We start from the raw sequence: 27802 nt of genomic DNA, 5'->3' as shown, positions 1-27802 counted from the left end.
GGTCCTGCTTTGCTGACCCTTGCTCTGCTGGTCTGAGAAACCTTTTTCTTATGTTGTGAAATGACAGTTTGACTTTTTGAACTCAAAATGGCTGACCTTTTACCACAGCAGCCTCAGAGTACTTGGGTTGGACAGGTAAGGCTTCTTCTAAACCCTTTTGTTGCTGCTGATATTAGTCAACTCCTATCAAGGCTTCTCTGATAGACACTCACCAGCAAACAGTGGACGCTGCTGCCCCTCAGGTCTTTGCTAGGAGCCTGCAGTATCCTCCAGTCTCTGCCTCGGTTATAGGTGATGTGAGTCTTTATTTGGGTATCTATCTTCTTGTTGGCTAAGAACATCCCTTTTATTCCTGCTACCTGGGAAAATAGTTTAAGAATAGCTTACAGCTGTTAATATAGTATATATGAAGTAAAGAACATTATTATAAACATTCAAGATTTAAAATGATAAATGCTCCTCTAGACAAATCATATGCCCTGGAGTTAGGGTAACCACACATCATCAAGGTGATCATTCTGCATTCCTATAAAAGCTATGTCACAGTCACAAACAAGCAGTGTGCTGTTTGGGAACCTTTGTGTAATCAATGTGTGTCTTAACTGAATCTGACTTATATTTGGAGGCTGCAGAGAATGTCTGAGGGATACTGCATTAAGTTGATGACAAGTCACATCAGGTAATGAAACTCCACTTTAGTAGCAGTCTCAGTGACTTAGCATATCTTACGTTTTGGGTGGCGGCCCCAATCAAGACAGTGGAATTAATTTGCCTAGGCCCTGGCAACACATGAACAGCATCATTAACTGTTTTATTATTTAGACATATATTTCTCCTGATTTCTACTGAAATGTCTTTAAACATCAAACCAGAGCATCAACATACTGTAATGCTTAACAGTTTCTTTGTATGGTGATTTAGTGCCTTTTGTGAAGCAATGTGTCCAGTACCCAACCAAAAAAAAATATTTTAGCCTGCCCAAAAATCTATATCCCTGGCACAATCCCCTTCTGCCTTTGCTTATGTCAGCACTTTGTAGTTGCTTCATATTCATACTGCGTTCTGAAGACTGTAGGCCTACAAAAAAGTTCATTTCATCATATCTGGCTCCTAACTGTAAAATATTAATCAGTGTTCATAATATTTTACAGACAGTGTGCTCGTCAGCAGGCCTATATTTGGTTCATTTTGCTGATATCTAAAACTAAGACATTGGTCAAATTATTGCAGGCTTAGAGGATAAAAATAGGACTCAGGCAGGGCATATCAGTTAAAATTGAAACAAGACTCCTACAATTTCAGGGTCTGCATAAGTTAGCTGGTAATTGAGGCAGGGTTTTGTTTTCATACTAGTTTTCTTACTTCATAAAGGTCAACCATCACATTGCCCTCAGGGCCCATGCTGCTGACCACATTCTCCAAGGCCAGAGTGTAGGACACTCCAGACGTGTCTGACACATATAGGTTGTAGGTTTCGTTCTGGTTCCACTCTTGCACTGCTGCCACTACACGATTTTCGTCTGTACTGATAACATGGAGACCCTGTGAAACAAAACTAAAGAAGTCAGTCAGAAACAAGCCTATGACCTATGACCACAGTGAGTTTCTTGATCCCAGTTGGCGAGAAAGAAAAAGTATGATATAATAAAAAAAACATTTTAGAATATTCATGTTATTTTATGTGCATGTACTATAGTGATACAAAGTACCAATATTAGCAAAAATTAGCAAGCCTATGACCTATGACCACAGTGAGTTTCTTGATCCCAGTTGGCGAGAAAGAAAAAGTATGATATAATAAAAAAAACATTTTAGAATATTCATGTTATTTTATGAGCATGTACTATAGTGATACAAAGTACCAATATTAGCAAAAATTAGCAAGCCTATGACCTATGACCACAGTGAGTTTCTTGATCACAGTTGGCGAGAAAGAAAAAGTATATGATAAAAAAAAAAAAATTAGAATATTCATGTTATTTTATGTGCATGTACTATAGTGGTACAAAGTACCAATATTAGCAAAAATTATCTGTAGTATTTTATTTTAAATAACCCAAATTAGGAGAAACACTCCTCCAAGTAACAGCTTGAATAGGCCCCAGTATCCCCTACGATCCTCAACAGATGATGTTGAATGAACACACCATAATTTTCAATTTAATAAAAAAAAATCCTTTCAAGCTATACAAATTTGAAAGAGTTTTTTTTGGGTTCTTCTCCTACTCCCCTGTTGTACAGTACCTAAACATATAGAATAATCACACATGCTACAGCTTCTGCAATTCTCTATATTAACTAAAAAGATCCAACAGTTGTTAACACTTTAACAGGTTTACCAGGCACAGATTATGCAACTGAGACCCATGCTGTGTGGTTGTGTGCTTCATCTACCTCTGACTGTGCTAATAACACCTTGCAGTGAGTTGACAGCAAACGGTGAGCCTAGGGCATGATTGAAGACATGTTTAACTGTGAATGGGGATGTGACAGACGAGGCAGCAGTGTAAAAAAGAAGATGCATGGAATAACAATTTTCTAAAACACTACGTGAGCTACTTTTAGCCTTGATTTGCTGATTAATAACAAAAGGAGTGTCACACAGAGCTAAAGACTTTAGTGCAGTTTTAACCCTCATAGCAATATGGGGGATTATATCTTCCACAAACTGCAACCTTTAGAATTAAATGGAAATTCATCTCAACATTTCAAACCCAAATTCATTAAGAAGAAAGTATTTTTTTTTCATAACCTCGTAAGCATGTGATATGTTTAAGCTGGTGGTGTGCATTATTTTGTTACCTTGGGCAGGGTGTATTTGGGCAGTTTCATCTGGGTGAATACATCTCTTTTAGCGGACACATAATAGATCGGTTTCCCTACAGTTGAAACCTTAAGGTGATGAAGCGGTTGAGTGGAAACATTTTGGAAACACATAAGAAAAAGCAGATGAAGCATTTTTCACATACGACACAAGGCTGCAATAACAACACCTATCTAAGAGTGACCTTGAAAACATCTACAAAACACTCACACTTTCAGCTGTGATGTTTTTCATTGAGAAAACTGGACAATTACCTACCTGGACAAACACATACTCATCTTGCACCACCAGAGAATTGGGGTCAATGTAGCCTGGGAATGGTTTGCTCTTGTTGGCATCCGTGCAGTTGTGCAGTTTGCAGGTTACATATAGTGCCTCTGCTCCAACACACACACACACACACACACACACACACACACACACACACACACACACACACACACACACACACACACACACACACACACCAACAGTATTAACCCATGTAGAGGCAGGTGGCCTCTTCTGCCAAACATGTGCTGTCTTCCTCTACGTACAGTGATTGACTGTAATATGCAGGATATTTGAGAAATTTGTTTTGATATTTGTTAATTTTTATTGTGTGATTGTTTTTTTTCTGCTTTGTTTTCCCTTTAGATAGTTTTGTGACAGGAAGGTAGCATACATACTCCAAAGGCCTAATCTAAACTAAAAGTTAAAATATGTTGTGAAAGTACTACTACTTTGATTTAGTGGTACACTTCCACAAAGGTGGAAGGCTCACAAAAGAAAGACAAACTCATGCACACAGTAATCGCTGATGTCAGTTCCGGTCTTATTCTATTCTGCTTCCTGTTTACCATTTACATTAGCGCCTGCTTTACTTCCGGTTCCTTACCCACCACCTGCAATCCATCAGCAATCTCCTCTGTACATAAGCACCAGCCTTTGCCCTGCCCAGTTTCCAGATTGTCTGCATTGTTACTAGCCAGCACTCCAGCGTTACCTTGTTACCTAGAACCGTGTATGATCCTGACTATCCTGACCTTGTCTCCTGCCTTGCCTCTGATCTTGACCCGCCGTAAGTCTGACCCTAGCCTGTCTTTTGACCACCCACTGCCTGATCCTTACCTGTACTGTTACTGTTACTACTGTGTATCCACCCTTGCCTGCTAACACTGTGTATTGAGCCTTGCCTGGCTGACCACAAAAGCGAATAAAACACCTTCCTCCACTAAGCTTGTCTCCGGTGTGCACGTGGGTCCACTACTTAGAGCGCCATGACAATGCCATTGTACTACAGTAAGTCTATAAAATGCTGCTTTTTGATATCAGATTGGTTTCTGTGCAATGTTTTTTCTTAATCTGCATATTTATAAGAACAACGAAGGGACCTCAGACAACTTCTCACCATGCTTTTTTTGAATTTATAAAGTTGAATCAAAGATACTTATGTTATTCCTTTAATCAGTGCACCGTGCATATATCCTAGGTACACCATTTTTACTTTGTTGTAGATAGTTAAACATCCATTCATCATGGGATAACATTTCATTTGTTACAGCATAATCAGTACTACGTATAAAACCTTAATAATCCTATGCATTTATTTTGTTGTTTTATTATTTTGATCTCCATATTGATTTGAGTGCCAAAGTAATTGTTTTATGGCGTGATGGAAACTTTGAGCTTGATGGAAAGAGAAGAGTATAGTTACCCTAAATGTTTAATTAGTCCAAAACAGACGGAACGCTTGCCACCACTGGCTGAACTCATCCTCCGCTCCAAAGTCAGCAACCGCCCCTCTGCTATTTAATCAATGAAACCTTAGTTATAATTTTTATCCCTTCTATCTTCAAACTTACTTCACTCTTTTTGCATCACATTACTTTTCTTTATTTTCTTTTGTTCTTAAATTTTGTAAACTTTGTTGAACCTAGAAATACGAACAAGCAGTAATTTTGTTCACTTTAGAAGTCACCAAGAAACTCCAATTAAACTGAACTATAATCAACAGCTCTTATTTTACTCGCTTTTTTTAAATTGAATTAGTTCCTTTTGATTTCAGCCAGTTTTCCTGTGACATCACGGCCGCCTCACATCTGCAGTTTCAAGCAGACACAGAGTAAACATGTAGTAATAAACATGTTGCTGCAATGATTCGATGTACATCTGTTGAGTTCTGGCATTCTGTTATAGAGTTATGATGACAACCGCTGTAAAACAAATTCATGTTAATTTTTCCGGTTAATTAGGTAAAATCTGTGACCACTGGAAAACATTTATTAACACATTATGGTAGTTTAGAACCAAAATAAGTAGCTGTAGTCGCAGATGGACTGTGCTCTATGTCTTTACCAGGCCATGCGCTCTCAAATTATATTTCTATTAGATATTATATTATTTTGTTACAGTGTATTAATTAAACTGTGACCCATAACCACAGAATTAGGCGACGCCAATATATTGTATCAGAAGTTAGCAGTGGGTACGTACATAATCTTAAGAGGTGCCTGCTAATGTTTCGCTGCTGTGGTGCAATTCTGTCTTTAATTATACAGAGCAAATATAACTTTGCAGTGAACAGGAAATAACTAAGACATCAACTATGTTGTTCAGAAAAAAAAATAAAGTTGCATAGCAAGAGCAATGACAAGGGATTGAACTCATGCCAACGCAGCCAAGACAATATTCACTCAGCTTAACCACCACTATCTTAGTCGTAAAATGACTAGTCATGGTTAATGAATCAATTTGAATGCGACGATATTGCGCTTTGTACTCTCCACATTTGAGGACACAACAGATATTGCATTGTAAAATAGGTTTTGTGTAATATATGTATGTTACAGATAATAAATCGAACAGTCTGACCTCAGGTACGCCGTAGTGCATTGGAGCTTCTAAACAATGTTGCGCCACCTGGTGATTAAAACAAGACTAGTGTCCTATTTTTTAGATTCAGCCCGCTGCAGTATTAAAAATCCTTCGTGTGAGTACGTGCGTGTGGTGCGGTTTGTTGGGGGTCTCGTTTTCCGGCTGGGCTACGTGGATCCGCTCTCTGGGTGGTCTCTTTTCTGTTGATTCCCACCAATTGCTGGCCTTGTGTTGCGGACTGATGTGGTGCCAGGGGATATGGTCGGGCCAATGGGGTAGGCCCCACTCTGCTTGTGTGGGGGTGGTGGACTGGGGGTGAGCTCACTCTGGGCGCAGGGGCATTTCCTGGTGGGCTCCCTACGAGCTGTGGGTTCTCGGGCTCCACTCTATCAGGCCAACCATCCCACTGGGGGGAGTGTTTGCCCCTGGTTCTCATGGGGTGGACAGCGTTGACCCACGGTGGCCCATTCTGACCTTGGGTGCTGTCTCTGTGGCTGCTGCAGGTCTGCCTGTGGGGTTCTGTGTGGCCGGCTTGGGTCGCAACACCTGCCCTCCTGGAACTGAAGGTGTGTGGGCTCCCTGGCTGCTAGGATTCTTTCCTCTGCACCGATTGTTTGCTTAACTCATTTGCTTGGTTTCAGCAGCTGGTTTCAACTCAGACAGGTGATGTGCGCTTCAATCAAAACGAAATCAAAATATGATGAACAGCAATGTCAAAACTATTGTATACTGGCTCTATGATGATGTAGATTGTACAGACCCCAAAACTATTACATTATGGCCTTTATACTATTAGTATAAATAGTAAAAATAAATAGTAAAAAAAAATAGTAAAAAAAAAAAAAGTAAATAAATACGATAACTATTGTATGTCTGGCAACACTGAACCTCCCACTCCTCTGGTGACCCATCATTTGTTTGCATGAGTATTCGGTAGGCGTGGGCGGATCGGTCCTAATATTGATAGCGATTGATGTCAATCAATACCCTGAAAAAAATATTGATACTTTGGTTGAATTTTTACTCCTGTGTGCACTGCTGCCGTTTTTCAAAGACGCGACCTAATTATTTTGTCTGGCTGCATCTCTAAGCAAATGCCTGAGTGTAAGCCGCGTGCCTGTGCGCTGTATGCCAGAGCGAAGCAGACACACAGCAACACCCGTCCCCTCCCCCTCCCTCTTGCTTTGAGATCTCACGTGACTCAGGAGAAGGACACAGGCGAAAAAGGATGGAGGCACAAAAGAGTAGCAGTGTGTGGTAATATTTTTAAGCCGAAAATGAAACAACAACCTATACAAACTGCAAATAGACCATTAAATACATTCCATATTATTATATTCTATATTTATATTTACTGTTCAACTTTGTCTGGGTTTTATTAAATTAATAATACAATTTAAAACAAAACACCTAATAGTCATGAAAATGTATTTAGATTTGATAATGCATCTATTGCCAGTAATTTTTTTTATCCTCAAACTTTGCTCTAGTTAAAGAATCCTCCACTTGCAGCAATGACATCATTGCAGGCCTTTGGCATTCTGGATGTTAATTTGTTGAGGTAATCTGGTAATCTGGGCCTTCTGACGCAATGAGCAGACACATTGTATCATTACTACACTGCAGTGACAGTTGCTGGAAATGGGCTTCCATACACCTAAGTGAAAAGTGCAGCAAGAATCAGATATTTGCAGCTAGAATAGTCATTTACCACATTAGTGATGTAAACCATGTATTTCTGAATCGAAAAAAGTGCCTTCCTGTCAAAAATAATGACATTTCTAAGTGACCCCAAACATATGAACATATATGTGTGTGTGTGTGTGTGTGTGTGTGTGTGTGTGTGTGTGTGTGTGTGTGTGTGTGTGTGTGTGTGTGTGTGTGTGTGGAGGACTTGCCTGTAGGATATCTTGGAATCCTACAGGCAAGTGGTAACCGCGAGGAAAACAACACCACTAAGTACCTAAGTAAGACTAAGGCAAGTCCTGAGAAGTCAGCTAAATGGTAAATGGATGAACCAACTAAGCTCCATGAATACATCAGCAAGATAGCCTCTAATAGATGATGTGCTTAATGTATACCTCAAGCAGCAGAAATCAGAGGAGGAGCGGAAGGAAGTGGATGAACCCTCATGGAAGGACAAACCCCTGCATGATATGTACCACCGGCGGATATAAGAAGTGGCTGATATCAACAAATCCTACAAGTGGCTGGACAAAGCTGGACTTGAAGACAGCACAGACACATTGATCCTTGCAGCACAGGAGCAAGCTGAGTACTAGATCAATAGAGGCTGGGATGTCATACCAGCCAAGATCCCTGTTGCAGGCTGTGCAAAGATGCCCCTGAAACAATACAGCACATAACGGTGAGATGTAAGACGCTAGCAGGCAAGGCATGCATGGAACACCATAGCCAAGTGGCTGGTGTACAGGAACATCTTTGTTGAGTACAGGCTGGAAGTCCCAAAGCCTAAATGGGACACACCTCCAAATGTGGTTGACAATCATTGAGCTAAGATCCAGTAGGACTTTCAGATTCAGACTAGCTGGTAATGACCAACCAACCCGGCTCTGGTGCTCAGGGCCTGCTCCTGTGCAGCCAGGATGAGTGCCTCTGTGCTGTCCTTCAGCCCAGCCCTTTCAAGCCATTGGTAGGATTTGTTGAGATCAGCCACTTCGTTATGTTCCGGTGGTACATCGTGTGTAAGGGCTTGTCCTCCCTGATGGTCCCTCTTCTAGCATCTCATCCTCTGTTCTCCACTGCCTGAGACATTTACTCAGCACATTATCTGTCGGGGCCTTATCCTTGATGTACTTATGGATCTTGTGTTTCATACTGGATAGTGACTCTCACGCTCACTAGTCCTCGGCCTCCTTCCTTGCGGCTAGCGTATAGTCTCAGGGTGCTGGATTTGGGATGGAAACCTCCATGCAGGGTGAGGAGCTTTCGTGTCTTAACATCTGTGGTCTGTATCTCTTCCTTTGGCCACCTTATTATTCCCGCAGGGTATCTGCTCACTGGCACGGTGTAGTTGTTTATGGCTTTTTAGTACTTGCCTTACTAATTAATACTAAGTATTCAGCCCCCCTTTTCTCTGAGTGCATCCAATTGCCAGCAGAAGTTGCCTGATGGTTGCTGACTAATTTAATTTTGACCTAATGGCTGAATAGAGTCCACCTGTTTATAATTTAATCCCATCACAAATACAGCTGTTCTGTGACAGCCTATATGGTGCTGTTAGGAGAATATTAGGTAGCAAACAGCATCATGAAGTCCAAGGAACACACCAGACAGGTCAGAGATAAAGTTGGGGCGAAATTTAAAGCAGGGTTAGGCAACAAAATGATTTAGACTTTGAACCTCTCACAGACCACAGTACATCATCTGCAAAGATAGCACAACTGCAAACCTAACGAGACATGGTCGTCCACTAAAACTAACAGACCGAACAAGGAGAACTCTGATCAGAGATACAGCCGTGAGACCCATGGTGACTCTGAAGGAACTTCAGAGATCTACAGCTCAGGTGGGGGGGATCTATTACTATTAGCCATGCACTGCACAAATATGGGCTTTATAGAAGCCTTTATTGGTATTATCACATACATTGTATGTGATAATGGGAGCTAGTGCAAAGTGCCTTACTCAAGGACACACTTGGTGCTCTGATGGGGGTCTGAACCTTGGAACCCCCGCTCCCCAAACCAACGCTCTACCAATATCAAGCCACTTATGTAGGAGTGGCAAGAATAAAGCCATTGTTAAAAATTTGTTTGGTCAGACGAGACCAAACAAATAATTTGCCTTCTCTAAGGGCACTTTGGACTGTGAGGGCAAACAGGCTCAAGCCCCTCGCCCCCCATGCACACCCCTGCTCTGAACACATTATACACACATTCAAACATGGTTGTGGCAACATCATGCTCTGGGGCTGCTTCTCTTCAACAGGGACAGGGAATCTGGTAAGAGTTGATGGAAAGATGGATGATCCAGGAAAATCTTGGAGGAAAACCTGTTAGAGTCTGCAAAACACTTAAGACTGGGGAAGAGATTCACCTTCCAGCAGGACAACAACCCTAAACATAAAGCCAAGGCTACAATGGAATCATTTAAAATGAAACATATTCATGTGTTAAAATGGCCCAGTCAAAGTCAAGATCTAAATCAAATCGGTCTGTATGTGGAAGTCCCACTGGATTGTAGCGGATTCAAATTATTAATAGTTTGATATTAATGCAAAACATTAATATACCTCGAAGTTGGGGCACCAGGTTTGTTTTAAAGCTGAAACCACGCTTGTATTAATCTAGTCAACGCCAGATATCAATTCAATGAGTTACCACTCATGAACAACAATAACCACTTTCTTGTGATAAAACCAAATCAGCCTCTTATGCCGTGAATTCTTGTCGCGGTTCAGTGACCTCTGTTTAAATCTGAAGAACAATGCACACAAAACCAGATTCCTTTTAACGTTTTATTAATCTAACACTACTGGATATATGAATAACATAATATGGAAATATTCAAATAAACAGAATAGAAAATGAGAGAACGATCAGAATGAGATGATGAACAGTGAATGAATCAATGAGTGAAACCCAAAGAATGGTCAAGACCTGAGTGTGTGATGGCTTTGATCAAGAGAAAAGAGTATTTGTCTCTAACTAATTCAAATCTAAGGATAACTAATCAATTTGGAATGTTCAATTTTAGCGCTTTGAGAAACACCAGAATTCTCAGAGGATTAGAGATGTTTGTCTTGCCTTAGTTTGGAGCTGTAGCCGCTGTGCAGCGTCTCCCGTTACCGGTTGGTTGAGCAGGCGTGCCCTCTCTGGTCCAGGTGCCACGGCCTCTGGGCCAGGAATCGTCGCCCGCGATTGATGATAACGGCTCGGGTTCAGCGAAGTAACAGTCAGCCAGGCTGGACTTTCCAAGGTGTTTCCAAGCGTCAGCGCTACTTAAACTAGCCCAAAAAGCAAACGGGCTGAAATCTAATTTAATTGGTTCGATCACAAATAGCGAGTCAATTAAGGACTGGTTGTAATAGTTTCAGTTTCGCAGAGTTTCTTGATGACTTTCTAACGTTACAAAAATCGTTGGTGCAACCAGCTGCTGAAACCAAGCAAATCTGTTAAGTAAACAATCGGAGCAAAAATAAATAAATAAATAAATAAGAAGCATGGATGTACCTTAGGCTAACACATTCATAACTAAACAATTTTTGTACTGTGGTTTACCTTGGAGATTAATACTAATACCAATAATAGTGCTAAGGTATGTGCACATACTAATTCAAACATATACATACAATATACATACATATGTGCATTATTATACATATCCCATACTACTTAATAAAAGTCATGACATACAACACCACAAATTCCATATTCACACATTATTCATATTGGTAGTGATAAGTATCAATAATACTTACAGTTGGATTTGGAAAGTGTCCCACTACAAGGTTAGTAAGGCTGTAGCTTAACATTATTCACCCAAAGGGTGAGGCAGACGTTGGTGCATGAACAATGCCACTTGTGGAAGCCAGGGTGATGTGAGGGGCTCCGCCACTACGCCCATCCAGCAAGCAGAGGAAGGAATCCCAGCAGCCAGAGAGCCCACACACCTTCAGTTCCAGGAGGGCAGGTGTTGCGACCCAAGCCGCCCACACAGAGCCCCCCAGGCAGAGCTGCAGCAGCCACAGAGACAGCACCCGAGGCCAGAGTGGGCCACCGGGGGTCAACGCTGTCCGCCCTTTGAGAACCAGGGGCAAACACTCCCCCCGGCGGGAGGGTCGGCCTGAAAGAGTAAAGCCCGAGGACCCTCGGTCCGTAGGGAGCCCGCCAGAAGATGCCCCCGCGCCCAGAGTTGGGCCCGCCCCCAGTCCACCACCCCCACATGGGCGGAGCGGGGCCTACCCCATCGGCCCGACCTCATCCCCTGGCGCTACAGCGGCCTGCAGCACAAGGCCCGCAATTGGTGGGGTCAGCAGAAAAGAGACCACCCAGGCAGACGATCTTCGTACCCCGGGCGAAAAACCGGACCCCCCACACTTCAACCGCACCACACGCATACCAACTCACACAAACACAGACGCATACACCCACCCACATGTGCAACACACATCATCACATCAACACACACACACCATAGACTCTCTCACAACAAACTAGTCAATCATACGTGAACCAATGCGCTCTCAGATATATTCTCGCACCCACACCATTCGCTTGATCACATTCGTGGGGAGGGTAGGTCTCCGGCCTGCCGTCCATGTGGCCCCAGGCAGGGACCGCAGCTCCTCCCGAGCCCCGACCAACCCCCCCAACCCGGGGGAGGCAGAGGGCAGCAGAAAAAGGTCCCCCAGAACCCTGCAACCCAGCTTGGACGTGAGTGTGTGGAACTAAAGTGCACTGAAGGTGGGTGACACCTCAAGGAGCACAACCGCTGGCTGACGGTGTGTCCCCCGGACAGTGCCCCCCCCTCGCCCTAAATGTCTTTTTGCAGTTAAAACTGGGTGGTGATCTCTCCATCAGGGCCAGTGGCCGAGGCCACAACTGGCCTGAGCCCCAGGCCCCAGTGAAAGAGCCCACCCCCGGCCCTAAATGTATGTGTATGTAGCTAAGTATGAGGAACTTTGGGAGATACCCAATTCTCCGGGGGGTCCAGCAGACAGAGCCATCAATGGGAAGGCTCCGTCTACTGGCCCCCCCGGAAGGAGCCCCCAGATTCCTGGACAAGTGTGTATGACTAATGCAATTAAAACTGCAGAGCATCCCACTTGGAAGGGACAGAACCACTTCCCAGTATCCCCGGTCCCTCCATCAGCAGGACGCCCCTTGCAGACCTAAGTGGACGAATGCGGAGAAATGTAGTTGGGAAGCAGAGCGCCAGGGTCCGCAGAGCCAGGTTCCCGACTGGCTCTGCTACCCATCCCACCACCCCCCACAACCCCCAGCCAGGAAGGGACAGCCGAGACCCAGGGACCGCAGTACTACTGCCCAGGCGCCACACGCAGCACAGCCAGAGCCATCCTCACCCTTCTTTTACACTTACCCATTCTCTCGCTCAAGTATGCCCATGCTCGCCCCGTGTAGTGTGACACTCAAACCCACACACATACTCTGCGGTTGTGCATTGAGGGCCAGCCTCCGCCCAGGGCCCAATGAAGGTTCTAGCCTGAGTAGTCCGCCAACCCCCCCTGCAACAGGCCCGAGCAGTTACCAGAGGGCGTCGGACCGCTAGGGCAGGCAGCGCCCCACCCGAGCAGGGGCAGCGCCCCAGGGGAGAGACATCCCTCCGGGCACAGGCAGGCACCCCCAGAGGGAGTCCCCCGGATGCAGGTCACCCAGGTCTCCACCCCCAGGTCCGCCCCCGCACACCGGCAGGGAGGCCCGCCTCCGGCTCCCCGGAGACAGGCACACGCCAACCCTCAAAATGGTCCCACCCCGGCACAGGGCCGCCGGTCTCAGCAGCCACCACACCCCCGCCGCAGGGGACCCATGCGGCCAGCCCAGAGTCCACCAACCCGTTGTCCCGGTTCCTTAGGCAGGCAGGCACCACCAACCACTAGTCACCCCCCCCACCACTGTGCCAGACATGACGCAGCACCCGAGCCCCACGCATCCTTACCTGGAAATGGAATCAATCAGAGTATAGTTTTGGTCATTGATTTGATGAAGCAGACAATGTTTCTAAGGTGGTATAATCTAACAAGCTGTTCAGGTATTGAGTAATGCTTAATTTTTTTTTAGTTTTCCAGTTCATGAGGATGATTTTCTTTGCGACACAGAGGGCAGAAAGAAGTGTGTGTGATGAGTTTGTCTCTAGATCAAGCCCACTTAGATCTCGTAGAAGACAAAGTGCAGGGGCTGCTGGGATTGGACAGCTTAACTGGGTTGACAGGTGTTCACATACTCTTTGCCAAAATTGCTGCACAGGTGAACATGACCAGAATGCATGTAGGAATCTATCTGCTGTGTTATCTGTACAGTGAGAGCAAATATTTGAGTTTGTGAGACCCATTTGGAACATCCTTTGTCCTGTATAGTGAGTTCTATGAAGAATTTTGTATTGTATTAGTTGTAAATTTGTATTTTTTGTCATTCTGAATAAATTAGAACATATGTTATTCCAGAACGTGTAATTAGTGGTGATATTGAGATCAGCTTCCCATTTAGAGATCGGAAGGCTCACTGTCTGGTCTACATTGGAAATTAAGATATAGACTTTGGATACTGTCCTTTTCCCTGATATATCAATAAATCGCTCTATTACTGGTGGTGGTTGCATGTGGATGGCAGTATTCTTACTTTTTGCATTAAGTATTGACTTTAGTTGTTGGTATTCTAAGAAATTGGCACTAGTGAGACACTAGTTCTTCAAAAGAGGTAAACTTGTCTCTTGTGAAAACATGTTTCAGATGTGTTATCCCTTTGATATGCCAAGTTGGAAAGTGTATTGCCTTTTTGTTTTGTATGATGTCTGGATTGTTCCAGAGAGGTGTGTTTTGGCAAAGACTAAGCGAAGACCCATTAATTTTAAGAAACCCCCACCAGGCTTGCAGAGATGCTTTTATGCTAATGTTCTGGTAACAACTATGATGTTTGATTTTGGTGCTGATAAAGGGCAGATCTGCAACTTTAATATTTTCACAAAATGTTTGTTCAATGTCTATCCAGGAGGAGTCTGCTGGCATGGGTTTTATCCATTTGTGGACATGGTTCAGTCTATTGGCAAGAAAATAGTGGTGGAAGTTAGGTAGTTCTAGGCCGCCGCAGTGTCTGGGTTTTTGAAGAGTTTTTAAACTAATTTGTGGTGGCTTGGTTTTCCACAAAAACTGTGAGATGTAGGAGTCTAATGTCTTAAACCACGCCTGGGCTGGCTGAGTTGGAATCATTGAAAATATGTAATTAATTTTTGGCAGGATCATCATTTTTATGGTGGCAATTCTTCCCATAAGTGAAATGGGTAAGGACTGCCATCTTTTGAGGTTGGCTTCTATTTGTTTTAATAATGGATTGTAGTTTAGATCAATAAGCTCTGATAGCCTAGACGACAATTCAATGCCCAAGTATTTAATGTTCCCTGAATGGAGTGTGGTAGAGGAGATGTTAGTCACCTTAAGGTTAAGTGGTAGCACTATGGATTTGGTCCAGTTAATAGAGTACTCTGAAAGTCCTGAGAATTCATCTATGAGGCTGATAGTTGTAGGAAGAGACGTCTGTGGCTCCAGGAGAAACAGTAACACATCGTCAGCATATAAACTTATTTTATGATTTACTGATTTGGTCGATATTCCAGTAATTCCTTCATGCTGTCTTATTGCTGCGGCTAGAGGTTCAATAAATATTGCAAATAGTGATGGGGACAGTGGGCAGCCCTGTCTTGTCCCTCTATGCAGATTAAACCTTGGTGAGATCTGGTTGTTTGTTCTGACTGCAGCGTTTGCTGAGTTGTATAATATTTGGATCCAGTCTATGAATGTTTCCCCAATGCCGAATTTGTGCAGAGTGGCTAAAAGAAACTTCCAGTTTACTCTATCGAAAGCTTTTTCTGCATCTAAGGAGACGATGGCTGACTCTAGTTTATGGGTGGTGACATAATCCATTAAATTGATTAATCTGTTCATGTTGTTTGTTGACTTGTCTACCTTTAATGAAGCCTGTTTGATCAGAGTGAATTATATATGGAGTGATTTTTTCTATTCTTCTAGCAAGTGCTTTACACACTATTTTTAGATCTACATTTATTAGTGAAATTGGTCTGTAACTCGATGGGAGTGTAGGGTCTTTTCCTGGTTTTTGGAGCAGGCTTATGAAGGCAGAATTCATATTTGTGGGTAATGAATGTTGTTGTTTAATTTCAGCTAACATTTTGTAAAAGCTGGGTGCCAGCATGGACCAGAACTCTTTATAAAATTCAGTTGGGAATCCATCTGGTCCTGGAGCTTTTTTATTGGGCATCTCCTGCAGAGCTTCATGTAGTTCTGCCAAAGATAACAATGAGTCTAGAGTTGTAGATTGTTCTTCATTTAGCTTTGGCAGTTCTAGTTTATTCAGAAACGCCTCTATGGCTGAGGTGGGTGGATCTATTTGGGACGTATATAACTCTTGGTAAAAGTTTTTAAAGGTATCATTTATTTCATGGGGATCACGAGTAATGTTGCCTTCCTTATTAGTTATTGAATGGATGATTTGTTTCTCTTTATTATTTTTTAATTGGTTAGCTAGAAATTTACCACATTTATTAGCATGGTCAAAGTTCTCCCAGCGTAATTGGTCTATCTGAAACTGAGTTTTGCAATCAATTATATTATTTAATTTCAGCTTTAGATTCTTTAGGTCTTCTAGGACATCATTGGTTGGAGAGGCTGCATATTTAATCTCTAGAGATTTTATTTTTTGCTCTAATTCTAATTCAAGTAACATGTCCTTTTTTTTCTTGTGTGATGAATATGAAATAATTCTACCGCGCATAACTGCCTTCCCAGTCTCCCAAAGAACACAGGGTGAGATTTCCGGTGTATCGTTGATTTCTATAAAGGTTTTCCATTCTCTCCTGACATAACTGATGAAGTCTTGATCATTGAGTAATGATGTATTAAACCTCCAATTCCTGGTTGATGGCGTGGCTGTCTTAATCAACGAAATGGACATTGGTGCATGATCACTGATTGTGATAGAGTGAATATTGGTGTCAGAGACATCTTGTAAGACTGAGTTATTTACTAAAATATAATCTATACGGGAGTGAGAGTGGTGAACTGGTGAGAAAAAGGTATATTCCCTGGATGTAGGATGAAGAGAACACCATGTGTCACAGAGACCAAAGTCATCCATGTACTGTTTTAAGGTCTGTACTGATTGCCAGTTCCTGTTGCTCACAGCTTTGCTTAGCCTGTCCAACTCTGGGTTAAATACTAAATTAAAGTCCCCTCCTACTATAAGTTTGGAACCAGAGTGAGCAGACAGTGATGTGAAGAAGCTGTGAAAGAAAGAGGGGTCGTCAGCATTAGGGCCATACACATTAGCTATGCAATATTCAATGTTTTCTATCAAGATATTAATGATTATATATCTCCCTTCTGGATCTACAATGGTATCGTTATGCGTAAAGTTAATCTTTTTATTTATCAGGATGGCGACCCCTCTTTGTTTAGAATTGTAACCGGCTAAGTAAGCATGTGGGAACTCTGCTGATGCCAGAGTGTAATTTATAATTTTGGGAATATGAGTTTCCTGTAGTAAAACAATGTCTGCTTGTAGGGTTTTCAAATGGTTAAATATTTTAAATCGTTTCTCCTTCTTATTGATTCCACGTACATTCCAAGTGACAATCTTCAGTGGTGTCATATCTTACCTGACTGCTGTGGATCACTAGTCTTGTGTGTATGTAGTGTGACAGACTTTGGCTGCTGGAGGGCTACATAGCTGGCTGACTACGTGGAAGAAGAATAGAGAAAAGGATGTAGACAGTGTGGAGTGAAAGTAGGTGAAGGAAAAAGAGTAAAGGGAAGGAAAATTAAAGTGAAAGGAAAGTGAGTGATTACGTATGGTGAGCGCTTTGCAAAGTGAGTGAGTGAGTGACATTAGAATGACAATAAACATTTACATGAAACATCTGCGAGAGAACGAGTTTGAATACTGGATGTAAAGTTATAACACATAGTTGCGTTGCATCTATTATTTTTTTAACAAACCTTATACATTAAACCATTGTTTTTACATACCACCTGCTAGTAGAGCCACGGAGTTGCTTCCCGGTCCCGGTAGAGCTCTCCGTTGACGTACAGTTTGTCGACGCTGATGACAGCCCTGCAGCCTTCTGCCATGAACCTCTTACGGATGGGGAACAGTCGGCGGCGGCAGTCGAGGATCTCCTTGGGAAACTGGTCGTTGACGCTGTAGTCGGTTCCCTTCAGCTGTCTGCCCCGGCTCTTAACCAGTTCCTTCTGCTTAAAGTCATGAAACTTGGCAACGATGGGTCGAGGGCGCTGGCCATCCGGTCGTCTTCCTCCAAGTCTATGCGAACGGTGGAACGCCATCTTGTCGACAACTTCCGCTGGAATCTTCATCTGTTGTTTAATGAAGTTTTTAATTGTGGTTTCAGTGTTTTCCTCTGCCTGTTCTGGAATCCCTGAGAACACCAGGTTGTCCCTCATGCTGCGGGCCTGCAGATCGATGATACCTTCTTTTATTTTTTTATTTTCGGCCGCTAGCTGAGCCACATCCTCCGTCAGGGACTGCACCGTTCCTTTCAGGGCCTCGTTCTCGGTGGCGAGAGAAATCACCTGCTGCTGGCTAAATTCCAGGGAGTCGCGGAGGGCCATAAACTCTTTGTGGAGGAGTTCCACTAGCGCCAGACGTGCGTCGAAGCTTGATATTTTTTTCTCGATTGACTCCAGGATGTCCGTGATGTTTTTATCCGCCGAGCTAGCTCCAGGTGACTCAGGTGAGTCAGACGGACGGGAACGCTTGTTGGGAGCCGTCTCCTTTTTCCCCATTACCAGACGCTCGAAGCACTCGTCGATATACTCGAAACTTTCTTCGGTGTTATCCAGAATGGTAGGGTGGTTGATTATTTTCCGTAAAATAAGGTAGTTATTTATTTAAATTGGCGGATAGTTTGTCGCGCTGTTGTTTACTACCGGTGTCGCGCCGCCTTGTTGAATTTCTCGTGCTGTTCTCGCAGAGTCTCGCGTTCTCTCACAGCATCGCGTCTCCTCCTCTTTACTGCTTACGTTTCACGGTGTCACTGGTTTAAATACCCCTGGGGCAGTGGTCACTGCAGGGCGGAGAAATGACTTCAGCCAGTGGTGAAGAGTTCCATCTCTTTTAGATCAGGAATTAAACTATTTGATTTGGATCGCTCCTAAATCTAGGATAACTAAGCTCTTCTCTTTTCATCAAGCTCAAAGTTCCATCACACCATAACACAATAAACATGTAATGATCACTTTGACACTCAAATAAGCAGAGAAGTCAGAATGGTTAAAAAGCAATATTAAATGCATAGAATATTAAGGTCTTATATGTGGTCCCTTACAAATGCTGTAACAAATTAAATGTTATTCATGATGCCTGGTCTTGTCTTATGTAACACCCAGTAAACACTAAAACATGCAAGAATAATAAATGCAAGCAAAATCTAATTATAAATGACCTAATCTGGACATTACTAATTAAACAATTGTAACACTTAAAAATGTGATACAATAATGAGGATACCGAATTGTAGCTGGTGGAAATAGTCCATGTGTATGTTGCACAGATTAAAAGAAGTAAAGAAGGTGAGTCTCTCTATTTCAACTTTGTGCCTACACACAAAGGAAAGCAGGGTGATGAGTTGAAGTCCCTTTGTAACTTTAGGAATTTCCTGGCAAATCTGTAGATCAGGCATTGAACATCACACAGAAACCAATCTAATATCAAACGAAAACATTTTGTCCACAGAATACGATGACATCAGTTTCATGGAAGTTGAAAGTTCTGGTGCATCTGAACCAGAACCTGTGTCCAAATGAAGTCTCTCGTTCTCTTTGATGAGCACATTCCACATTTTATGGCTGGTGGTCCCAGTTCTGGGAGAGACAGCTTCTTGGTGATAAATGTGACAGCCTCTCCTTTTGGCATGATAAACAGAGGTAGAATCCTGAGGGATTTACAGGTAGATCAACAAAGTGGACTCATGGTTCTTTGATATGGACCTTTGAGATGTTGGCGTCAATTGGTGCCTGTGGTGATAGAAGCTAGTCTCCTGTTGTGGAGAAAGATTCAGGGTCCCTTATCTCTGGGGACTGAAAGGGACGTAGGGGCTCTTCAAAGGAGGGAGTTAAGTTCACATGTAGGTCAGGTTAACTCAGTCCAGACGTGGATTGCTACAGGATCTTAGCTCGATGATTCTCAACCACATCTGGAAGTGTGTCCAATTTTGACTTGGGGACTTCCGGCCTGTACTCAGCACAGATGTTCCTGTAAACTATGCTGGCCACTTGTTTATGGTGTTCCATGTATGCCTTGCCTGCTAGCATCTTACATCTCACTGTTATGTGCTGGATTGTTTCAGGGGCATCTTTGCACAGCCTGCAACTGGTGTGGTAGCTCCCAGCCTAGTGTTCCTATCACCACGGGTACCACTTGTGAGCTCACACTCCACATCTTCTTTATTTCTTCTTTCAGCCCTTGGTACTTGTTGATCTTTTCGTACTCCTTTTTACTGATGTTGCTATCACCTAGGATTGCTGCATCTATCACTACAGCCTTGTTCTCTTGTTTGTCCACCACTACTATGTCGGGTTGGTTGGTCATTACCAGCTAGTCTGTATCTGAAAGTCCTACTGGATCTTAGCTCAATGATTGTCAACCACATTTGGAGGTGTGTCCCATTTAGGCTTTGGGACTTCCAGCCTGTACTCAACAAAGATGTTCCTGTACACCAGCCACTTGGCTATGGTGTTCCATGCAAGCCTTGCCTGCTAGCGTCTTACATCTCACCGTTATGTGCTGTATTGTTTCAGGGGCATCTTTGCACAGCCTGCAACAGGGATCTTGGCTGGTATGATATCCCAGCCTTTATTGATCTAGTACTCAGAGCCTGCTTATGTGCTGCAAAGATCAATGTGTCTGTGCTGTCTTTCAGTCCAGCTTTATCCAGCCACTGGTAGGATTTGTCCATATCAGCAACTTCTTCTATCTGCTGGTGGTGCATACCATGCAGGGGTTTGTCCTTCCACGAGGGTTCCTCCTTCTTCTTCCCTTCGTCCTCTCGTTTATGCTGCCCGAGGTATTCACTAAGCACGACATCTGTTGGGGCCATCTTCCTGGTATATTCATGGAGCTTAGTTCTTTCATTCGGATGGTGGCTTTGATGTTCATTTATTCTCTGCCTCTTTCCTCCCACTTACTGCATAGTCTCGGAAGTCTGGATTTGCGATAAAACCCAACATGCAATGTAAGAAGCTTCCTTGTCTTGTCTTGGCTTTAATCTCCTCTTTTGGCCATGTTACAGCATTATGCCAGCAGGGTGCCTGATGACCAGGAGGGCATAGGTGTTGATCATCTGGACCTTGCTATCAAGGTGAAGACATTGTGACAACATGGGGACGCTTGGTCCCCATCAGTCCGAAGGCTTTTTTGATGTCATCGAAATGTGATTTTAGGGCTGAGTTAAAAATTGAGTTTTGGTTCAGATTAGAGCAAAGGTTAGACACCTGCCTTATTTGTGATGGTTAGGAGTATTGAAATAGACACAGATGACTCTCCCCGCTTTTGTCCGTGGACTAGGCAGTTTGGTGTGGAGAGCCAGTGGCAATGCACGGGCCGATGCATGTCACTCATGTTCCCTGATACTTGAGTCACTTTGCAAGAGTAATAGAGGTACATATAAATGTACACATGCTCTTCCATGTTTCAGACTAGTTCCTGTATTGGTTGAGTTTAGAAGAAGATATGGGTTGGGTTGTAATTGTGACTAGGTTTTTGGTGAAATATGACCTGAGGTTGTTGGGGTAGGAGAGAGACCAGATCAGAGTTGGTTCTGGAGTTGGTCTCTAGGTTTAATGGGTTTAAAGGTTTAGGCAAATAGACACCATGGTTAGGATTAGAAAGAAGCTCAGGTTGTCACAGTCTGTCAGATTTCCTGTTTTATTTTGAAAGGACTTCCTGCTTCGTCTCACACCACAGCTGTTCTCCTGCCATCATCGGTTCTCATCATGCACACCTGACAGTAATCAGTATTCAGCTCCAGTATATAAGCTCAAGATCTCACACTAGCCAGTTACCAGATTGTCGCGTGTACTATACACTTTCCAGCATTGCCGTATTAGCTTACCTTGATCCTGATCTTGTTTCTGAACCTTGTTACTCCTGATTCCTGCCTGCATCTTGCCTGTACCTTTGCTGAGAAAACCTGGTAATGTACCTGAGTGTTTTGACCTGAGACCGCCTGATCCTTATCTGTACCTCTGCCACGCTTACCTGTTGACAACCTCGCCTGTTTTTGGATCCGAACCTGCCTGCTCCCTTTGTACTGTCGCTGAAGCTCCCTTGTGTATGACCCTGCCTGAATTGACCACGATTGTACCAGTAATGCCTGTCTCCATTTAAACTACAACATTGTCTGACGCTGTGCATGTGGGTCCATTATCTCTGTGGTTCTGACACAGGTGGAGGTTAGCTGTAAATGGAGGTTCCTGGTTTTAGGTTTAGGCATGTGGACACGATGGAGAGGTTTGGGAAGGAGCTCAGGTGGAGATTAGTCAAAGATCCTTGGTTTTAGGCTTCAGCATATAGAGTCTCTGATTCAGTGTGGTTAACCATTCATATTGGGTTTGACTTGTCTAGTTTGTTTTGGTAAATTGGGTGAAGTAGTTCAGTAAATTGGAAAGGCATATCATCAGTAGTGTACCTTAGCGTCATTAGGTGTTTCGGCCTTTTATCATTAGACACCTTCACCTAAGGTGGCCCCCTGGGGTGATCAAGTCCCAGAGTATGTCCTCATAGCCAATTAGGTTGGTGACATTGAATTTGTTGTGATGGGATTCTTTAAGTTTATTAGTTAGACTGTCAGTTTGATATATCATTATTATTGTTGTTGACAGGTCAGAAGGCCAAGGTTATGATTCTGATTTTGTTGGACACAGTTAGGGTAAGAGGCTAGGGAAGTCATTATGTCAATGGTAAGTCCCCATGTACTGTACATGTGAAACACGACTGTGTGTGTGTGTGTGTGTGTGTGTGTGTGTGTGTGTGTGTGTGTGTGTGTGTGTGTGTGTGTGTGTACAATAGTCTTGTAGGTAAAACGTTATAACATTACCTCACTGTATAGCTATTTATGTGCATTAAAAAAGACTAATTGACTAATTGACAAATGAATTAGAACACCACATACATAAATCAACTGACAATAATACGTGGTAGAGGATCTACTAAACTAAATTACTTGCTGTTAAAAATAGATTCATTACTTTTGTCTCCGTTGTCATTGTGTGTCCCCAAGACTCAGCTGTTCCTGCTTTCTCTTAAGCAGATGTGTTCAAACAACTCTCAATTCCTCTTTACTCTAACACCCACGATACAGTACAAAGATGCCAGAAAACAAAGTACTGAAGTAGGAATTCAATTACTCACGTCCTTCAGAGATGCTGGTTTCCAGGTGAATTAAGCCTGGCTCTTTGTCCAAGCCCATTTTTGACCTGAAAGGCAGACAAATGTGCTTCAGGAACATCACCATTGATCCTCAATAGAGGCCACCTACCCTGTACTGTAGCTGCTGTTTGATTTAAAAAAATTGCATTCTGCAAAGTCACACACAATTTATGTGTGACAGTATGGTAAATATAAGAACGGGCTTGCAGATATTGTGTGGTCTTTGTCCTTGTTGATGGCAGTTTTGGATAAAATGAAAAACAAGTCTAAAAATTGACTTATATGGCATCTGGACTTCCTTCTTCTAGGTTAAAATGTTTTGTTACTTTTTTGTTATGTGTTGTTAACTGGGGACCTTTAATTTAATTTTAACTCAACATTTGCCAAAAAAATACTCTATTGGTAAACAAAGGAATTTAGATTAGAGAGTGGTTATGAATGTGGGGCATTCTCTTGTGAAGTAGCTGTTTTGTTTCTCTAGTGTAAAGCTCTGAGCACTCTTCACTGTATTTTACTGTACTGTATACACTAAACGGTAGAAGCATAACAGAGCAATGATGTCACTGATGGAGAAGCTAAAGAACCATTTTATTCCTTTTACATAGCTGTTGTTGTTTTGGAAAGCACCACAACCCTATTTACTGTACACACACAAAAATGTGTCGAGTCCAGACACTAACGCACAAGTAGAGCAACAAAGTATATGCAATAATGTAGTAAAAAATGCGGAAAAATAAATGAGATGTACACTGGAGAAACAAGATAGACACTACACAAAAGTATGCCCCTGTATAGTAATACTAATTAAATTTTTTTTAATTTTTCATCTAACTTTATAAGATATTTTAAAAGACTGTTGTAAGATAACAATTACCACATTTATGACAGAAAATACAAGTGAGAGAAGGGTCGTAGAAGCCTTACCTAACAACCCTGTGATCGTGGTGGGGGAATTATAGTAAGTGACAGTTTGAGGTTTACTCAGGTGACTTTCTGCATGGAGTTTGCACATTTTCGAGGTCTCTGCATGGAAATCTCCCACAATCTAAAGGCAAAGCACCTACAGTAATAGTGTCAGGCTAACATGATTTTGTCAATCCTAAAACAGCTCCTTGTATAGTAATGTTTGCCAATACACAGCATGTTTTACATCACATTGAACTGTACTGTTGTGCTGCCTTATCCTGCCTGTGCTCTGTTTTTGCTTGTTGTTGTTGCTGTGCTTCTCTCTCTCTCTATCCCCTCACCCCAACCAGTCGAGGCAGTTGGCCACCCACATTCAGCCTGGTTCTGCTGGAGGTTTCTTCATAGTTAGAGAGGGAGTTTTTTCTCTCCACTGTTGCTATGAAATTTTAATGAATTACAATTAAAGGCTTGCTTGGAAAGTGCCTTGAGATAACTTGAGATAACTGTTGTGATTTAGCACTATATGAATTTAATCGAATTGAACTCAATTTCGCTTCAATTCATGAAGTCCAAAGACACCAAAAAACTGGCAGGTTGGGACGACAAAATTGGCTGGGAAGAGTGCATGAACAAGAACTATCTGATGGCAAACTAGTAGAGGTAGAATAATAATAATAGATTTTATTTGTAAAAAGAAAGAAAACAAATCTACTAAAGCTACTAACTGCTAAGAACAATTAAAAATTATACTTTTAGAGTAAAAGAGTTTAAACTCTCAGCTGGAAAGGAAGACACTGCCACAAATCCAGCATTTTAGCCTTGTTCAGTTCTGTTCCTGTTATTTTGTTAATTCCTTTGTAGCCCCCTGTTTGTTTTAGTTTCTGTTAAGCTTAACTCCCAGTCATGTGTTTCACCAGCTGCAATCACTTTGTCATTTGTCCCTGCATTTAAGCATCAGCACTTACCTATTCTAGTTGCCAGATTGTTTGTGTATATGACCCTGCATTCCAGCATTATCATTACCAGTAAGCTTTCTCATGTACTAATCTTTGTTTTTGTTCTGGCTCTTCCTTGTCTGTTCCCTGAACTCTGCACATGGATTCTGTCAAGCCTGGAGTGTTTTTAACCATCATTTGCCTGAACCCTGCCTGTAAAAAGCTGCCAGAGCTACTATGTACCGACCATTGCCTGTGCGACCTGTCTTTTATTAAAATCACTAAATGATATTATGTCTGTGTTGTGCACTTCACGGCTCTGGTTGAAGAAAGAATCTTTTCCTACAGTCCGTCATCCACACACTGTAGTGAGTACATGCTTGATATATATAATGTTTTTATATGTTAGTTTGTCTGTTTTAAAATGTACTAACCCACATGTGAGGCAAGCTAAAAGCTAGTGACATGCTAACAGCTACAGCCAGACACCAGTCAATGTGTTGTAATGTGCTGCTGTGGGTTGCTGCAATCACACACACCTGAGGGGGGGCTAATACCTATCAGCCTTCGAGCGGCTACAGGCAGTGAGCGGTGGGTCAAGCTTTTGTCCCAATGAAATGTGCTGCTGTGAGTTGCTGTAACTACACACATGTGCTGGGCACGCTTGTGACATGCTGTTGGCTACAACCAGAGTGAGTACATGCCCCAGCGGTCTAACTTTGCTCCTGTAATTTCTATGGCCATTAGCAGTTGGCACATCATTAGCTCGCCATTATCAGCTACACAGACAACTAATCGTGCTACTGCCGTCTTACAGTTACTGCTAACGACTGCAGCCATACAGAGAATGGAGTGGCAAGGTTGCATATATTTATATAAGGCCAGCTGCACTGACTGCTGTTTGTATTTGTGTTGCGTTAGCTGGTAGCGTGCCGTTAGCCCTTTGCATTCAAAGCTAACAGTTGGGTGATCACTACAATAAGACATTGCAGATGAATGTGGTTATATCTGTTATTACCCCATCATGTGTTCAGCTTGTGATTTGGGGTTATGTCATTATTCTATCAAATTCTAACATGTATGGTAAATGTGTTCCAAGCTTAGTTGCTAATTAGTCACGTCTCTACAATAAGTGCTGCTTATTTGGTCAGTTAACCTATAGCGTGTGTAACATAGCCATTATATTTGTAGGACCACTACAATAATACAATTTACAGTAAATGTAACATTGTCTTTTTCTGTACTATAGGTGGGCACATCCCAGTTAACCACAGGCAAGGAGGTTGTCGAACAGATAAATCACTGCAGACTGTTGGCACACAGACATCTGCTACTCAGCTCAGGAGTGAAGGTATGTACATTTACCAACAGTAAGGTCATTTTCTAGGACATAGAAGATTTTAATTTTAATTGGTATAGACTGTTTAGATTTTATATTTGAATTGTTACAACTACATTTACCTGTTTTCTTGTATTGTGTATTGAAGAAGGTTGTGACCTATTGTACATAATACATTGAACATTTCATTTCCCTTTTTTTACAAGGGGAAAAAAGACAAATGTTTTAAAAAATTTCAACTTTTATTTAGGTATTGCAATGAAAAACAAAACACATTTTTACTCAAAAACAGTAAAGTTATTTTACATGTGGTCTAAGTCCAACATAGGTGTCTTGTCCCTCAGGAAACACTGCCCTTATCTACAAGACCGGGGAAGATGGGGTGACAACTTGGACTCTTCACCCAGCAGTCCCCAGCACCAGCTAACAAAACTTCTCTAGGCTAGATACCTGCAACGACTTGAAATACACACAGACATATTACTGTCAAATTTATAAAGAAAAAAATGCAAGGAAATAACTACATTTCTATTAGTTATATATTAGCACTTGATATATTATAGACATTAGTAAAAGCAAATGAAAAGGGGTTAATATGTATTCAGAACCAAAGCTATCTTTGTAAACCAGAGTTCCCAGGTAGGTTATGCTGTGATTAATCTGTAAATAGTAAAATGTTTTGAAATTGTTTATGAAATTCTGAGATACTGATTTGCATGTGTAATTGTCCATAATGTGTCTGATATACTGCATATTAAATGCATTATGTAATAAATACACATTTAAACATACTGGCTCCAGTCAACATCAACCATACATGACTGAGGATTTGGCAATCAAGCTATACTACCAAAAATTTATGTAGTTGTGTTATGAATATTCTGTTCAGACTGCATAGGCTATTGGCAACGTTACGTTAGCAGAAGCTCATCAAATATTATATAAATTATATAAATCAATAAACTGGATGAAATGTGAAATTTCCATTGAGACATACCTTGCACCAGTCGAAGTGTAATTTTCAACAACCTCCCATTCAGCTGCAGATTCTGGATGAAACATCCGGTTGAATTCCACTACCGATGGTGGTAGCCATTTTCGCTGTTACAATGGTTCAGTGACTATGACTTATGATCCCTGTGGTGGGTCACAGCTATGCGCTTCCTGAAAGTGGTGTGACAATCAACTTGGCTTGTGACACACCCCTAAAACAGATTGTTGTGGACGAGAGCTTAAAACAACCTACTGTACAAAGCTTTTTGGCATGAAAAGTTACAGACACCTCATTCAGACATCAAGGTCCAATTCTTTAGCATTATGTAGCATGGAAAAAAGCATGTGTACAGACCTTTAAGTCTACTGTGCAGGGTACAGAGGCCCCCTAAAAGCCCCCTTTTTGCCCAAGATAAATGTGAAGGAACGTTTCCTGACATAATTAGAAGAGGAAACCATTGATTTTCTTGCTACTGCAGGGAGGCCTGCAGATGGAATAGCATATAATCACTGTAGCATTAAATATGTATTACAAAGACTGGTGGATCAGTAAAGAAGAAAAGGCAGCATATAGTGTATAGAAGAGATGGGTTACTGAAAGAAAAGGCGGAATGATTGGACAGGTCGTTTGCATATATATATATATATATATATATATATATATATATATATATATATATATATATATATATATATATATATATATATATGGGGGAAGGGGGTCTGTCTTTATCTTTTTAGAAAGCTTTTAATCATTGTACTTATCGGTTGTATTGACGAACTACCTGATTAA

The 27802-nt window shown here is 42.1% G+C and overlaps 1 protein-coding gene and 1 long non-coding RNA gene across 17 annotated transcripts in view; one reads left to right on the top strand and one right to left on the bottom strand.

Annotated features, from left to right (window-relative positions):
• Positions 1-27174, top strand: part of LOC129603957 (uncharacterized) — a 44965-nt gene extending 17791 nt beyond the window's left edge. Inside the window, exons 2-4 of the long non-coding RNA XR_008694407.1 lie at positions 25007-25045; positions 25927-26028; positions 26361-27174. This is a non-coding gene — a long non-coding RNA (uncharacterized LOC129603957). The remainder of the gene's footprint in view (positions 1-25006; positions 25046-25926; positions 26029-26360) is intronic.
• The window catches only part of LOC114857125 (VPS10 domain-containing receptor SorCS1), a 223562-nt gene that overhangs the window by 88719 nt on the left and 107041 nt on the right, over positions 1-27802 (bottom strand). For 15 of the 16 annotated variants that reach the window (XR_008694396.1, XR_005898146.2, XR_005898145.2 and 12 more), the window contains exons 6-10: positions 22819-22883; positions 3083-3201; positions 2803-2892; positions 1363-1542; positions 213-359 (exon numbers count right to left, since the gene is read on the bottom strand). Coding sequence is in view for 5 of the 16 variants with exons in the window: in XM_029153605.3 (XP_029009438.1) it covers positions 213-359; positions 1363-1542; positions 2803-2892; positions 3083-3201; positions 22819-22883 (601 nt within the window). In the remaining 11 variants the exon portion in view is untranslated. The remainder of the gene's footprint in view (positions 1-212; positions 360-1362; positions 1543-2802; positions 2893-3082; positions 3202-22818; positions 22884-27802) is intronic. The other variant, XR_005898164.2, reaches the window with a different exon arrangement.

Source organism: Betta splendens, chromosome 1 (genome assembly GCF_900634795.4).
Source record: "Betta splendens chromosome 1, fBetSpl5.4, whole genome shotgun sequence".
Lineage (NCBI taxonomy): Eukaryota > Metazoa > Chordata > Actinopteri > Anabantiformes > Osphronemidae > Betta > Betta splendens.
The sequence above is the reverse complement of the archived record's forward strand: the minus strand, read 5'-3'. Positions and strand labels throughout refer to the sequence as shown.